Source organism: Procambarus clarkii, chromosome 10 (assembly GCF_040958095.1).
Source record: "Procambarus clarkii isolate CNS0578487 chromosome 10, FALCON_Pclarkii_2.0, whole genome shotgun sequence".
Lineage (NCBI taxonomy): Eukaryota > Metazoa > Arthropoda > Malacostraca > Decapoda > Cambaridae > Procambarus > Procambarus clarkii.
In genome coordinates, this window is record NC_091159.1 from 13,859,791 (window position 1) to 13,875,375 (window position 15,585).

Sequence of the window (15,585 nt, forward strand, 5' to 3'; positions counted from 1 at the left end):
GGATGACCATAGAGGAAAAACAAGTCTCTATGGAAAGGTTCTTAGTGAGACAAACAAGGAGTTAGTCACAACCAGATCCTAGTGTTATGCAGACAAAACGTAGGAGAGAGAGTACCCCAGGGAAGTTATCACTTCCTGATGTTATACTGGAAGGAGACTCCCCTTCCAAACAGTAACACCTCTCCTCTTCCCCCCCCTCCCCCGTCCTCACTGTTTTCTATACACCAACAAGTCATCAATAAAGATAAGCTATAACTTGTACATACTACAAGTATAGCACAAAATATGTGTGTGTGTATTATGTATGAAATGTATTTTGAAGTTAATATTTTTGGGAGTGTGGAACAGATTAATTTAATTCGGATTATTTCTTATGGGATATTCTTTTCGAGTTACGAATTTTCAAGTTAAAACTCATCTCTGGCAATGGATTAAATTCGTAAACAGAGGTACCACTGTAGTTACTGTATATTTCAAACTGTAGCACTGTGTTAGTTTTTAATGCTTTGGTTTTCTGTGAACTGTGCAGTTGTCTGTACAGGAGTAACTCAGTTTAAGAGTTTAATTCGTTCCTGGAGACGGCTCGTATTCCAAAAACTCGTATTCCGAAGCTAATTTCCTCATAAGAAATAATGGGAAATGAATTAATCCGTTCCTGACTACCCCAAAAACCCCACATCAAACTAAATTTTTATACCTAATTCGTCTAAATAAACCTACAAAACTATGTTCAAGTTATTACTTACCTTGCTGTTGAATGCTGTAGGCGTATGGAAGATGGTGAGGAGGGGGGAGGATGAGAGAAGTTACTGTTTGGAAGGGGAGTCCCCCTTCCATTATCACATCAGGCAGTGAGGACCTTTCTGGTATGCACTCCCTGGCACATTTTATCTGAGTTTTATCACAGTTTTATCTGTATTTATCTCTTGTTTCTCCTCTATTGTCATCCTCACATGGGCTTTCTTGCCTTGATCCTTACCACTGGCCTTCTTGGGACCCATGGTGAGATATATAATAACAAATTGTATAGTCAAATGACCAAAAATCCAACAAAACACTGAAAATCCGGGTGAAGAATTGATGTGGGATAGTCACTGGGCGCGAGACAATGGTAAACTGAGGGGTGGAGGGGCGGAGGGACGACGATCGCCGAACCACCACGCGCTAGGTCGCCCTGAACGCGTATCAACAAACTCGCGTTCCGAGGTAACCCTCGCCTTCCGAGATATATTTTCCGAGGAAGTCCTGCTCGTATTCCGAAAAACTCGCATACAGGGACACTCGTGTTCCGAGGTACCACTGTATTGCTAACTTACTTTCTGGATGCTTTCTTAGTGTGGGTGACTGTAAAAATCCCCGGCTGTCCGTGCCTCTATGAGGGGGGGCTATGTTTCGCCTCTGATTCCCAGTAGGCCAAACTGGACTCCTATGGCGATGTGACTCAGTAATGGGAGCCACCGAGGCTATTTGAGAATAAGGCATTTTGTTAAATTCAGTACTGGTTTTTTGTTTTACTTTGTTACAAATTATATGTTTGCAAATACTGTAATTGATTATTTAATGTTTTGTAGCTTCAGAAATACAAAGAAGCATGACATTATGATAATGAAATGCACAATAGACACAAGGAAACTCAATTTAGTGGGTAGATAGGTGACAAAATGACATGACATACTGCATGATATATTAATTTAAATTCAAGCTACTTTCTTCAGACAGGGTTTGTGAAAGCTTTGACAAGTAGCCCACTGTCATTCACAGCTGGGTTTTGTCATGTGGAGAGAGTCATGCGAAATCTTTTTGTCAAGAAATTGTATTTATGGCCGCGTTTTCACATGGATGTTACGGCTTGTCTGGAGAAATGCAAGGTAAGCTGATCCTATAACTTTCGTATTTGAATGATATTTAAGCATATACAGTACACACAAGCATATGTACACGTCTGTGAACTTGTATTTTCTAAACCCATTTTATTTGTTCATATAGTAGGGAGAATCTTTACCTCTAAACCAAACCAGTTTAACATTTATATTTTGTTTAATTACAGTATACTGTATACACTACCTGATTCATCAACTGTGGTGTCCAACACTTTGTGTGACACAGTCCTTCATTTTTTTTGTTTACCTTATAAATCTTTTAATATTGACCCAAAATGTTAGGACTAAAAATTCTAATCTGAAAAATCTTCTGTGCAGTATATACAAATGCATTAATAATGAGGAAGCATTGTCTAGAACAAATTGTGATCAGACTAGCAATAACAGTTAAGAAATAAATAAAAAAAAAGCTGATATAAATTATGTAGTGAATGTAACAAGGCATGCAAAGACAAATCCTGAAAGGTTCTTTCAAATACATAAAACAAAGAGTAGGGGAGAAAACTGTGACCACTGAAAAAAAGAGACAGGTAAGGTAAATATACAGTAGATGCCACCTTCCTTGGCTGTAGAAGCAAGTTGCTTGAAAAGGACAGTTATTGCATAATATAAAATAGTATTAAAAGAAAGGTGAATTATTGTATACATGTATGTTATAATAACAGCCTGAGGTTGTGGAGCTGCACCTGCAGATGACACCACCAGTGAAGCAGATCCAGATGGCAGTGCTTGATCTCATTACTGCAACAGTCCAGGTATGATTAGTATGAGGTATGAGTATAGTTGCAAGATATTGCAGAAATTATTAAAATACGTTGCTTGTGAATATATATACTGTATATATATATATATATATATATATATATGTCGTACCTAGTAGCCAGAACTCACTTCTCAGCCTACTATTCAAGGCCCGATTTGCCTAATAAGCCAAGTTTTCCTGAATTAATATATTTACTATAATTTTTTTCTTATGAAATGATAAAGCAACCCTTTTCTCTATGTATGAGGCCAATTTTTTTTTATTGGAGTTAAAATTAACGTAGATATATGACCGAACCTAACCAACCCTACCTAACCTAACCTAACCTATATTTATAGGTAAGGTTAGGTTAGGTAGCCAAAAAAAGCTAGGTTAGGTTAGGTTAGGTAGGTTAGGTAGACGAAAAAACATTAATTCATGAAAACTTGGCTTATTAGGCAAATCGGGCCTTGAATAGTAGGCTGAGAAGTGCGTTCTGGCTATTAGGTACGACATATATATATATATATATATATATATATATATATATATATATATATATATATATATATATATAAATAAATAAAACTTAGGAGCATTTTCTATTGATTATTCTAATTTTAATAGAGCTAAAGATGATTACATATAAATTTTGTTTACAGGAACTGCGGAGATCAAATAGCACAATTGACACAGAAGAATTTACACCAGAAAATGCTATATCAAAATCTTTTGAAAAAATGCTTCAGGTGCAGTTGGAGCCCATCTGGCATCAGCTGTCAATACGCACCAAACAACTTATTGCTGACCTTAAAGTTTTACGAACAATTTTAGTGTAAGATATGCTTCTGTCAATTGTATGTTATATAAGAGGTTTTTGTAGTAAGATGTAATACACTTGTTCCATAATGCTTCAATTATAGAAAATTATTTTACTTTATAGTGTATAGCTAGCAATGTCAATTAATTATTTGATAAGTGGTATAATCCTGTAGCATTTTAATATTGAAAAATGCCATAACCTTTGATATAAATAATGTACAACAATTATTTTTAAAAATTGGTAAAAAAAATTAGAAATGCAATATAGCCTTGATTTTATCGATCTAACATGACCCTTGATATGGAGAAAAAATGTTGGAATGTCCCTGCTAACTCATAGTGGAAAAGGAAGTCACTGGTGAAAACTATCCAGCCATAAAGAGCTCTTGGAAGCTCATTCATCTACTGTACACTCAAAATCCTCTCCATGTGAGACTAAGCCTAAATAATACCACCAAATATTGCTGCATTGTGTGACCTTGATTATTCGGACCAGTTGATATTATCTGGGTACAATATTTGGATATGTACCTTATAATTTGACTAAATGAATAAAACCTGAGACCTAATTAATATACAAACAATGTTTCATCTTTTTTATTTATTTTTTTATTTATTCTTGCACATATTGGCTAAAAAACCCTGTATTGGTATTTTAATATGAATGTACAAACATGTATATATGTAGAAACAACAAATTTTCTATTTGGTATAAATAAGTGTCCATTTCCGAAATGCATGAAATTTTCATTGGTAATGGGGTGAAGAGGTGGAAATTTCTAAGTCCAGATAATACAAGAATTTGGTTAATAGGGATCAGAATAACAGAGGTTCTGCTGTACTTGAAAAAATTATGGAAGTTGTTAAGAAGAAAGATTGATTGAACAGGAGTTATTAGGGTGGAATTCATTAAAAAATAGAAATATTGTACAAAAGGCTAACAAATCCCAGGTTCCAGGGTATGTAGTGAATGCAAAAAAAAAAAAAATGAAAAAATGCTCTGGCTCATATTTTGATGACTATGACCAAAATTAATTTATTATATATTTAAAAATTTTACACAAGAAAATACTGTACAGAACTTGCTAATATATTACGTTGATAAACAAGTAAAAATATGTGCATTACCATTTTCAGTAAGGAAATGCCATCAAAATCAACGAAATTGAATGAAAATGTAATACTGTACTAAATAAAATCTAGAATTGGAAAATATGAATAGGGTTCAGGACTATATACAGTACAGTATTCTGGAATTTTGAGGTAGAATCTTCATGGGGGCAGTAGCACTCCAGGTTGCAATTCTTTTATTATGTCGTGGTTCAGTTGACTAGAGCGTGTCTGGGAACATTCAGCGCATAAGTTCGAATCCTCATCAAGGCCCTTGTGAATTTGTTCATTGATATATCACGTTATTGTGATTTCTCTGTGTACAGTATTGTTATACATAAATTGGGGGATGCCGGTATCTGAAATACGACAAGAATATCATAATGATTTTTCATTTTTATTTCCTTAGGTATCTTACACAGTATGACTGTGTCACTTTCTACAACTTGGTAAATTCTTTGCGGACAACAGAGAAAGCTATACAGAGCTCTGGATGGATGTTGCTTGGTTCTGCAGAGTCGTTATTTGTCAATGCTAAGTTGCGTGTGTTTGGAAAAATGAATAGCCCAACTAAAAATGATAAAGTGCAAGATGGAACTACAAGCAAATCGAAGAGTGATTTAATTGGTATGAATGAAAACTTGACTAATTTTGTTTAATTCTACACATTATTTATAAAAAATATTTGCCTATAAAAGATTCAACGAACCTATAAAACCTTGATTCAACGAACCTATAAAACCTTGATTCAACGAACCTATAAAACCTTGATTCAATGAACCTATAAAACCTTGATTCAACAAACTATATGAGACCAACCCCAATTCGTTGCAGCGAGGGATTCACTACAGCCAGAGATGCCTTTAGCTTGCATTTCTCATGCCCTGTGGGCTAATTTCACTTAGTAAAATATTAATTTTAACCTAAAATATAACAAACTACAACCAAATAAGTATGTCTGCAAACAAATTTAACCACATCTAGCTTATTTCTCACATCCCCCACCCCTCAAAACTCATTTTCCAACGGTAGCAGAGTTCATACCCGACTGAACAAAAACCTTGCCAACTCAAATTGAAAACAAACCAAAAAATACAAAAACTCCCAAGAAAAAAATGCAAAATTCCAAGAATAAATTCCAAAATGGCAAAAAAAAATTCCAAATTCCAAGTGGAGATTTGCAGAATTAAGGCTCATTGAATCGAGGTTTCACTGTATTCTGTATTCCACTGTAAATTCAAAGTAATGTACTGTATTTTTAATTCTTCACTAAATCTTTTTCTTTTTCTATAATGAAGAACCAGATTTGGAAGTAAACCCAAAGTGGTTAGCTTTGTCTGAGGTCTTAGATGAAATTCGAAAAAATGTCTGCGAGAGTAAGATCTTGGAGAAATGTTTGGTGGTAACTCATGATGATCGGACAGCCCAACAACTGAAGGAGGTATGAATGGATAATAGTTTTCTATCACTTTCTTTTATATTTGTAATACAATTGATTAGCTTTATCATTGCATTAAAAAACCAGCGTTGAATGTAATGAAACGCCATTTTCTGGGCGAGTCCCGGAGGCTCCCCGGAGCTATCCCAGGCTGATATGCTAATGTCAGACTTTGGCATCAGTCATGTGTATGGAGTTCTTAGGCCTACCGGGGACCACGGCCAGAACCGGGCCCCCTCAGAGAGGCAAGGGGAGCAATGGCCTATAGAAGCCCCCGTGTAGTTGGAAGCATTCTATGTCTGCCATCGACCGGAACAGGCACCCAGAAAGGTAAGCGCCCCAAAACAAACACCTATTCTGGTTAAAATTGCTACCTAAAACCGAACTAGTGGATAGAACTCCCCAACCGAAAACAAGCAAACTAGTGTGACGTCACACACTGCCGCGCCGCTGTCTGCGCAGCTCCCCCCTCCCCGGGAGGGGGAAGGGCGAGCCCCAGACCCCCCGCGCCAGCTACCCACACCTCAGTTCTTGAGGCTGGATGTCAAAAACGCGAAAAACCGCCGACCGGAGGGAGGGAGGGATGCCGGGGAGCCTCCGGGACTCACCCAGAAAATGGCGTTTCATTACATTCAACGCTGGTTTTCTGGGGGGAGCCCCGTCGGCTCCCCGGAGCTAACTACCCACAGACAGAAAAAGAGGGACTTACCCGGGAGGCGGTCGTCGCTCACCCCTCAACTCGAAGCCGAGACAACTGGCTGCAACCGCCGACCCAAAGCAACACAGGCCCGACGAGGCCCAGGGACATTCACAAGGTAACGAGCAGCCAGGACCCTGTTCGACCGCCAAAATCCCCGCGCCCGAATATCAGACCAAGACATATTCCCAAAGACGGCAGCAAGAGCCGCGAACTTACGAACGTCATGGGCACGGGGATAGACCGCAGGCTGGCTGGACCTAATAACCCGGCGGACGACCTGAGAGACCCGAACCCGCGAACAGGGAAGAAGGGAAACCGGATCAACCCACAGCGCGTCCCCGGACACAGAAGCTGTGGCGCGCAAATAACGGCGAAGCGCCGCAACCGGACACAAAACATGATGCACCCCCGGCCTTACCAACCAAGCATCAACCACCCATGGACCCCTCCGGAACGCAGCAGTCTCATTCATTGCCAGAAAAGAAGGAGACGGCTGCAAACGAACAAAACTATCACCACGACCAAAAGAGCAGAAACCTCTGCGCCGGAGGAGAGCATGAAGCTCCCCTACCCGACCCCCAGAGGCCAAGCCAACAAGAAAAGTGCCTTGGAAAAACAATCCTGGACCGAAGGGGCCACAACGAAACGAGGAGATGAAAGGAAAGCGAGCACTCTGACCAAAGACCAGGACGGCTCAGGCGACGCATGAGCAGGCCGGAGGTGAAACAATGCACGAGACAGCTTGCGAAACGGCGCAGACGTAACATCGATACCGAAAGCAAGCTGAAGCGGCTCCGCCAGCGCCGCACGATACGAAGCGACAGTGTTAGGCATAAGATGACGGTCCTGAAACAACCACGAGAGGAAGGACAAGACCACCCGAACAGACAAAGAGCTAACACGACGAAGACGCAAAAAGAAACGGAAGGACCGCCAGGAAACTTCATACTGCCGCCGAGAAGAAGCCCTCAGGTGGGACACCAACAAGGAGGCCACCTGATCACCATAGAGATGATGATAGACTCGAGTAAAAAAAACCATACGCGAAGACTCGAGGAGAAGATCGAACCAGCTACGTGACGCACCGGCCCGATCTGCTGAAAGAGGCGGAGCCGCGGGAAAACCCTCGGGTTCGGACACCGAGCAACCAGCTCCTGAAACCAAGGCTGGGCCGGCCACCAAGGGGCCAGAAGGACAACTCTCCCCCGGTAAGTCTCTAAGCGAGTCAGGACCTGGAGCAACAGCCGAACCGGGGGAAAGAGGTACAGGAACCCCCACCTCGACCAGTCGAGCCGAAAGGCATCGACCCCGACGGCCTCGCAATCGGGGAAGGGCGCCGCATAAACGGGAAGACGCCGCGACCACGCCGACGCGAAGAGGTCCACTTCGGGGCGCCCGAACGTCTGGCAAAGCCAACGGAAGGACTCGTCGTCGACCGTCCACTCCGTGGAGAGGGGAACGAAGCGAGACAGGGCGTCGGCCAAGATGTTGGACACGCCCCGTACGTGAACCGCCAGGAGAGCCAAACCCCGAGAACTTAGCAGACGAGTCACCTGAAGCGACCAACCCCAAAGAGACAAGGACCGCATCGAACCCCCGCGGTTCAGGCAATGAACCACCGGAGAGCAGTCCGAATGGAGCCGAATCGTCGATCCGCGGGCCACCCGAATCCTCCCCAGAGCAAACCACACTGCCGCGAACTCCCGCACCGTACTGTGAGCTCGACGGAAGGATGGATCCCAACGCCCCTGGCCGGCCTGGTGAGCACTGGTCACAAAACCCCAGCCGAGAGACGACGCATCCGTGTACACATCGAGCGAGGGCTCGGGTAGGCGCCAAGGCACTGAACCCCGAAAAAACCCGAAGAGGAAGCCGGTGACGCAGCAACCGACGCAAGTCCCCCGGGGGTCGAACTCTGCGATCGCGAGAGAGGCGGAAGGGGGAACCCCGAAGGAACCAGAACAGCCGTCGAAGCCAAACCCGACCCGGCGGGTAGACCACCATCGCGAAGTTCAGGCTCCCGCACAGCCCCTCGAGCAACCGCCGGGTGACCCGAGGGCCCTCCAGAAACAGACGAAGGCGGGACCGCAGCCGCAGGAGAGACTCCGGAGGGAGAGACAAGGAGGCGGTTCGAGAGTCCCACACGAGACCCAGCCAAGTCCGAACCTGAGAGGGAACCAGATGGGACTTCCTCCAGTTCACCAAGAACCCGAACCCGGCGAGCTGGGAAAGAACCAAATCCCTGGCTAGCAAGCAAGCTGACTGGCTGGGAGCCCAAACCAGCCAGTCGTCGAGGTAGGCCAACACCCGAACACCTAGGAGACGCAAACGAGCCACCACAACCCGTGTAAGGCGTGTGAACACGCGAGGTGCCAGGTTCAACCCGAACGGGAGACAACGAAAGCGGTAACTCAGACGCCCCACCACAAAACCGAGCCAGTCCCTGAACCGCGGATGAATCGGGACATGCCAATAAGCGTCCCGGAGGTCCTGGGACACCATCCAAGCTCCCGGCTCCAAGAGGAGCCGAACCTGAGACAGCGTAGTCATCCGAAAGGAGGGGCAATGAACCCAGGGGTTCAGACGGGACAAGTCCAGAATGAACCGCAGGTCCGCGCAGTCCCGTTTCGGAACCGGAAACAGACGGGAAACCCATCCGAGGGACGACGTCGTTTCGACGACGCCCAAGCGTACCCACTCCAAGACGACTCGACAGAGCGCAGGGGAAGAAGCCTGCCCTGCCAGCCCCGACCCCCCAAAGGGGGGAGGGGCCACCCAACGCCACCGCAGGCCGCGAGACACGACCCGAAAGGCCCACGAATCGTGGGACCAGGCGCGGGCGAACAGCGCAAGCCGCCCCCCCATCGCCCCGTCAAGGGGGCAAACTGCGAAAGGGCCGGCGACCCTTACGAGACCCAGAACCCCGCACAGCGCGAACACCGCGCCGACCAGACGAGGGAGGGTCCGCAGGAGCCAACCCCAAACCTGACACCAGAGGCCTACCACGGCGAGAGGAACCCCGAGCCCTGGCACGACCTTTCCGGGAAGACCCACCCCGGGACCCCCGGAAAACCAACAAGTCCGACATCGGACGACAAGCCGCCGACGCAGCCTGAATAAACTGCGCCACGGCCGACTCCCCAAACAGGAGAGGACAAAAAGGTGAAGAACGCCTAAGAGCCAGAGCCCAAGCAGATTCCACTGAGGAACCCAGCACCGCCTGCCGACACGCGAGACGGGAAGCATAGAACAGGGAAACCGCATCCCGCAAAATCGGCGTGAACAACTTCAACAAGGCAGCCGACGAACGCGCAGCCGAGGACAAGGTGCCGGACCCCGGGACGGACCCAAGCGTCCCCACATCCTCCACGAGCCAATCCGAAGACAGCTCCAGGAGGGAAAAGAACCGCAAGGCTGAACACAAAAGGCCCCGAGCGCGCAAGTCCTCCGCCACGAGCGCCGCCGAAATGGAGGGAACCTGCACATGGAGCTGAATAACGCCCACATCGCGGGGAAGGGCAGGGGCAAACAAGCACTCATTCAGGTACTCAAGTTCACCCCCTAGGAAAACCTGAAGCACCGTGGAAGCTTCCCGCCACTCCAGCGTGCGGGAACGACAGAAGGAATGCCAGGAATCCAGACCAAACAAGGGGCAGTCTGCTAGCCAGGACGACTCCGGAACCTCGTAACGGAGCCAGAAAGGGAACGAAGTCCCAAACCTGAACGTGGACGGATCCATTTCCGAGGCATAATCCGGGTCACGCAGGAGGTAAGCCGCAAAGGCCGCTCGCACCACACCAGGTTGGATGCGATAAGCCGAAAACCTCCGGAAGGACGGAACCGACGTACCCGGGGGAACACGGAACCGAACCCGGGGAGGGGCCGACACCAAATCCAACTCGTACGCAGAGGGGGGGAAAGAAAACCCCACTCCTTGTAACAATAAGCCCCGCTCAGTGGGAAGAAAAACCCAGGCGGGGTCCAGCGGGGCCCAAGGCCCCCAAGTCAGCCCCTTCCCAGCCTCGAGGTCCGTCACCACAGGACCCGAGGCCGAGTCCTCTCCCCAAGCCCCGACCCCACAAGACAAGGACGGAGCAGCCGAAAAAGCTGGAGGAAGGGGGGCCCACTGGTCAGACCCTGAAGCTTCGGCCGGGAGACAAGACTCGAATGCCTCTGCCGCCCCCCCCCCAGAAGGGGCAACCCCCGAAGCTGCCCGAGTCTCGAGATCAAGTAACCCCTGCTCCGACCCCGAAACCCTCAGACGCTTCGGGGCCGGAAGCAGGGGCGGGGGACCAGAACGAACAGAAGGGGAAGGACGAGGAGGTGCGGACTGAACCAGGATCGAAGCGACCCCCACCCCCAAGTCCGGGTCTCGAAAAGCAAAGCGGGGCAGCCCCGGGGCATCCAGGGAAGCAACCAACCGAGCGCGTTGCAACAGACGAAACCTAGACTGCAACGCACGTGCCGCCTGTACCCGAATAGAATCATCAGAGGATTGGGTAAATTGAGTCACAAGCAAGCAGCAACACTCACAGGACTCAGGGTCGAAAGTATCACCGACCCAACAGGCAGCGTGGCAGAGGCAAAAACAATGAGGGTCACCCTGAGACAAGGGGACCGAGCAACCCTCAAACTCGCACACAGCGAGTGGGGACTCCGGGGTCACATCCATCGGACCCACGCGCCCCCTAGGGGATTCCCAGGGTCCTGAGCGTTTACTTTAAGAGGACTCGCGCTCAGGTAGTCCCAGGCAGGGTGCTGCAAACCGGCGCCCAAAACTACCAAGCAAACTTCTAAAGCTGAACCCCAGGGACGTGTACACTCACGGGGACCTAGCAGGGGGCGCCACCGAGGAGAACAGTGGAAGGGCAAAAACAAACTGAATAAAATGACAGAACCCCCCACCAGGCAAAAACAAAAAGAAAAACAAAACCCCGCAAGAGGACAGCGAACCCCAAGGAACAGAGCCGGCCACGATGTCGGGAAATACAAGCTGAGCAGCACCCTGCGCCCCTACCAGTGCAAACTGCCCCTTACCTGCCGGTAACAAGGGAGAACAGAACACCCAAGAGCCCAACAGGTGGCCGAAAAACCGAAAGGTAAAACGGACCAGCAGAGGCAGACCCCGAGGAGCCTGTGGAAGGTGGCCCCAAGCCCCAAGGGCAGTACTTACAGGGCACCTAGGGAAGACAGCCCTAGGCGCATGCAGCCCGAGTACTGAAGATAACTCCTGGCTCTCGCACCCACAAAACTAACACCACACACAAAGCACAGTGCAGTAGCGACACCGGAGCCAGAGCACACGACCATCGCCTATAGCATCAGCCTCAAGAACTGAGGTGTGGGTAGCCGGCGCGGGGGGTCTGGGGCTCCCCCTTCCCCCTCCCGGGGAGGGGGGAGCTGCGCAGACAGCGGCGCGGCAGTGTGTGACTTCACACTAGTTTGCTTGTTTTCGGTTGGGGAGTTCTATCCACTAGTTCGGTTTTAGGTAGCAATTTTAACCAGAATAGGGGTTTGTTTTGGGGCGCTTACCTTTCTGGGTGCCTGTTCCGGTCAATGGCAGACATAGAATGCTTCCAACTACACGGGGGCTTCTATAGGCCATTGCTCCCCTTGCCTCTCTGAGGGGGCCCGGTTCTGGCCGTGGTCCCCGGTAGGCCTAAGAACTCCATACACATGACTGATGCCAAAGTCTGACATTAGCATATCAGCCTGGGATAGCTCCGGGGAGCCGACGGGGCTCCCCCCAGAAAAGCTGTCTTTTGTCATGAAACTTTCTCTCTTGCTAAGGATTAGTTACACAAAGAATCTTTGAATAAGTTAGTGTACAGTACTGTACAGTATAAGGAAATATCAGTAGGAGTAGCTGTACATGAAATGAGGAGCAATGATGATTATAGAGTTCAGCTGTAAGGTATTATACAGTATATTCAATAACAATTGTTGAGCAGTGAGGTCTTGTCCAACAACTAAAGAACTGTGATATTTCACTTTACATCTACATTACTCTTCTTCTTCTTCTTGATAGTACTGTAGGTGCAGTTTGCATGAAGGGTTTGTCCTCCCAATGACTGCTACATTTCTCAATTTACAGAAGTACAGTACTGTATTTACAGTTTGGCTTATGACCCAAACTATATCTTTTGTTTGTTTGATTTTTGAAATGCTAATTTGATATTAAAATTTCCTTTTTATTATGCTTCCTTCACCCCATTAAGGTAGGAATGGATTGGCTTATTAATTGAAAATGTATTTCCAAATAATGTACTATTCTACCCAGTTCACAAGGTTCTACTGCATTTTAATATTTAATGATGCAATATATTTCTTTGAAGCTTACCTTATTAATGTTTACATACTGCTTTTTCTGTTTGAAGTATTTAGTTGATGGTGCTCAAGTGGTCCTTCGCAGAGTGTTCTACAGCACCATTGGAGCCAAAATGGGACTTCAACCACCGGAACATTTCCTGAAAGAGCTGAACAGAATTAAAAACAGCAATAGAGAAAGAGGAAACACACTCACTGGAAAAAGAAAAAAAGATTTAAGCGAAGTACCTCAGAGAGAAGAAAAAGATAAGGGAAAGAAAGGTAAAAAGACAAAGAAAACAGAGGATGAACAAAAGGAGGACATTACATTAACACAAATAACAAGTAAATATAAGTTTGTTGGCCAAGATGAAGAAGAATGTGATGATGACAAAGAGAAAGAGGAATACAGATTAATATCTAGAAGATTTTTATCATCGCCTCTAATAATGGTGCAGTCTGTGCGGGTAAGAAACACAATAAAATAGTCTTTTTAAGTTTTCTCTGGCTTTAGTTAGTGTTATATGGTAATACTTAATTGATACCATGTATTGTTAATTCAGTATTATGCACTGCATTGTAATTTAAACAAAATTCAAGTAAATCATAAGAAGGTCTTTGTGGAGTCTACAATATTTAGTTACCATGGACCACTTGTAAGCTTTATTCCTTTTCAGACGCTTCATATAGAAGTATGGGACATCAAAATCTAGGCAGTGTAACAAGCCAGATGACATGTAGTAGATCATGGTCATTACGTTTAAATTACATATTTTATCATTTTCACCTAAATCATAACAAATGTACAGCGAAGCCCCCATTATCTCGATCCTGTTTTCTGGATTATAAGATTATCCGGACATAGAAATTTATCATTCTATTCTCCACTACTTTTATCCATGCAGTCATGGCACAATTTGGCAGACATTTATTTGTACCAAAGACACAATAGTTTCATTGGTTTTCTACATTTAAATTGGTGAATTCCTATTAATATTGAGTGCACTTAGCACTTAACATTATTAGCTATTGACACTGAGGTCACCAGCTAACCTGGAATGCGCTAGTACTAATGGAGCATGCACACAAACGGCAAGAAATGCCATCATAACTGACCAAGTCAGTGAGTGAGGGAGCAGGTTGTCTAGGACCACAAGTGACCTGAGCTGTCACCTGGTGGTGGCCAAGCATATTACGGTTAAGGTGTCAAATTTTCTTCAGGTAGCTGCTTTTTTCAGTTTTTTTCTTGGGCTTGGGTTGATCTGTGATCTCAAGGCCCCCCTTGCCTTGCCTGGCTCCCAATAGACAAGGGTGGATCTCAGAGGCCTGGTGCATCTTCCTATAGCTTGACTGGACCACCACTTAGATCAGGGAGCTATCTTGAGGTTATCTTGAGATAATTTCGGGGCTTAGTGTCCCTGCGGCTCGGTCCTCGACCAGGCTTCCACCCCCAGGAAGCAGCCCGTAGCAGCTGTCTAACTCCCAGGTACCTATTTACTGCTAGGTATCAGGGGCATCAGGGTGAAAGAAACATTTTGTCCATTTGTCTCCGCCTCCACCGGGAATCGAACCTGGAACCTCAGGACTACGAATCTGAAGCACTGTCCACCCAGCTGTCAGCTACTAATGTCTCTACCAGAAAGGATGTTTCATTACATTTAATGCTTGATTTTATATATACAGTATATTTCTTTTTTTAAACTATAAGCCATAAATTATATAACTTCTAGATTTTTCCATTCATTTTAAAAATTCAGTCTTGGGAAGATAGCCAGGTTAAGCCCAATGCCAATAAGTAACTTTATAGAGCAGCAGCAAGCAGTAATAGTTTCTGAGTCTGTAAACTTGAATTTAAATTTTCATGTAATAATTAATATTGTGTTTTCATATGGAATAGTCAAAATCTTGAATGGCTTGTGAACTGGATTGTGCAACTGTGATGTTAAACAGGGCACAACAGTGTATATACACCATCCTCTAATGCACTATGGCAGAAAAAATAAGAGTGGAAGGATGCTAATTATTATTATGAATGAATGAATGAATGTAGTTGCTGTAGGCATACTTTTGAATAAAACATTTCAAGGAAGAAATGCATTAGAAAGGCATTAGAAATGAGTACATCACCTTCTTTCAGGATACTGGTGATCCTTTCATGATGCCACGATTATTAGAAGAGATTCAACCCAAGTATGTTGTCATCTACGACTCTGACTTAACATTTATTCGGCAGCTTGAGGTAAAGCTAATTTTTGTTTGTATATTATTTGTTGTTTTAACAAAATTCAACATTTACCATCTTATGTAATACAGTACGTGATACATAATAGTGAATCAATATTTTTGATACTAAAGCCAGTTTCAAGCAAAAAAGGTTTGATAAAGTACTATACTGTATTATAAATGAGCAAATCCACAAGGGCAGTGGTGAGGGAGAGTATGTACTGTACTATACTGTAGTAACAAAATCACCTTGATACATTATTCATCATAAGTACAGGATATTGTACATTGGAGGGAAAACTGTAACCCAGGGCCCCCCCCCCCTTTTTTTTAATTCTCTTGCTTCATTCACTCTGTATGATGT

At 45.4% G+C, this 15,585-nt stretch overlaps 1 protein-coding gene across 2 annotated transcripts in view; it reads left to right on the plus strand.

Moving 5' to 3' along the window:
• mei-9 (DNA repair endonuclease XPF mei-9) overlaps window positions 1-15,585 on the plus strand; it is a 44,259-nt gene that overhangs the window by 10,790 nt on the left and 17,884 nt on the right. For both annotated transcript variants that reach the window (XM_069321632.1, XM_045729021.2), the window contains 7 exons: window positions 1,716-1,868; window positions 2,546-2,635; window positions 3,285-3,457; window positions 4,964-5,181; window positions 5,853-5,995; window positions 13,070-13,465; window positions 15,136-15,237. In XM_069321632.1, coding sequence (XP_069177733.1) covers window positions 1,716-1,868; window positions 2,546-2,635; window positions 3,285-3,457; window positions 4,964-5,181; window positions 5,853-5,995; window positions 13,070-13,465; window positions 15,136-15,237 — 1,275 coding nt within the window. The remainder of the gene's footprint in view (window positions 1-1,715; window positions 1,869-2,545; window positions 2,636-3,284; window positions 3,458-4,963; window positions 5,182-5,852; window positions 5,996-13,069; window positions 13,466-15,135; window positions 15,238-15,585) is intronic.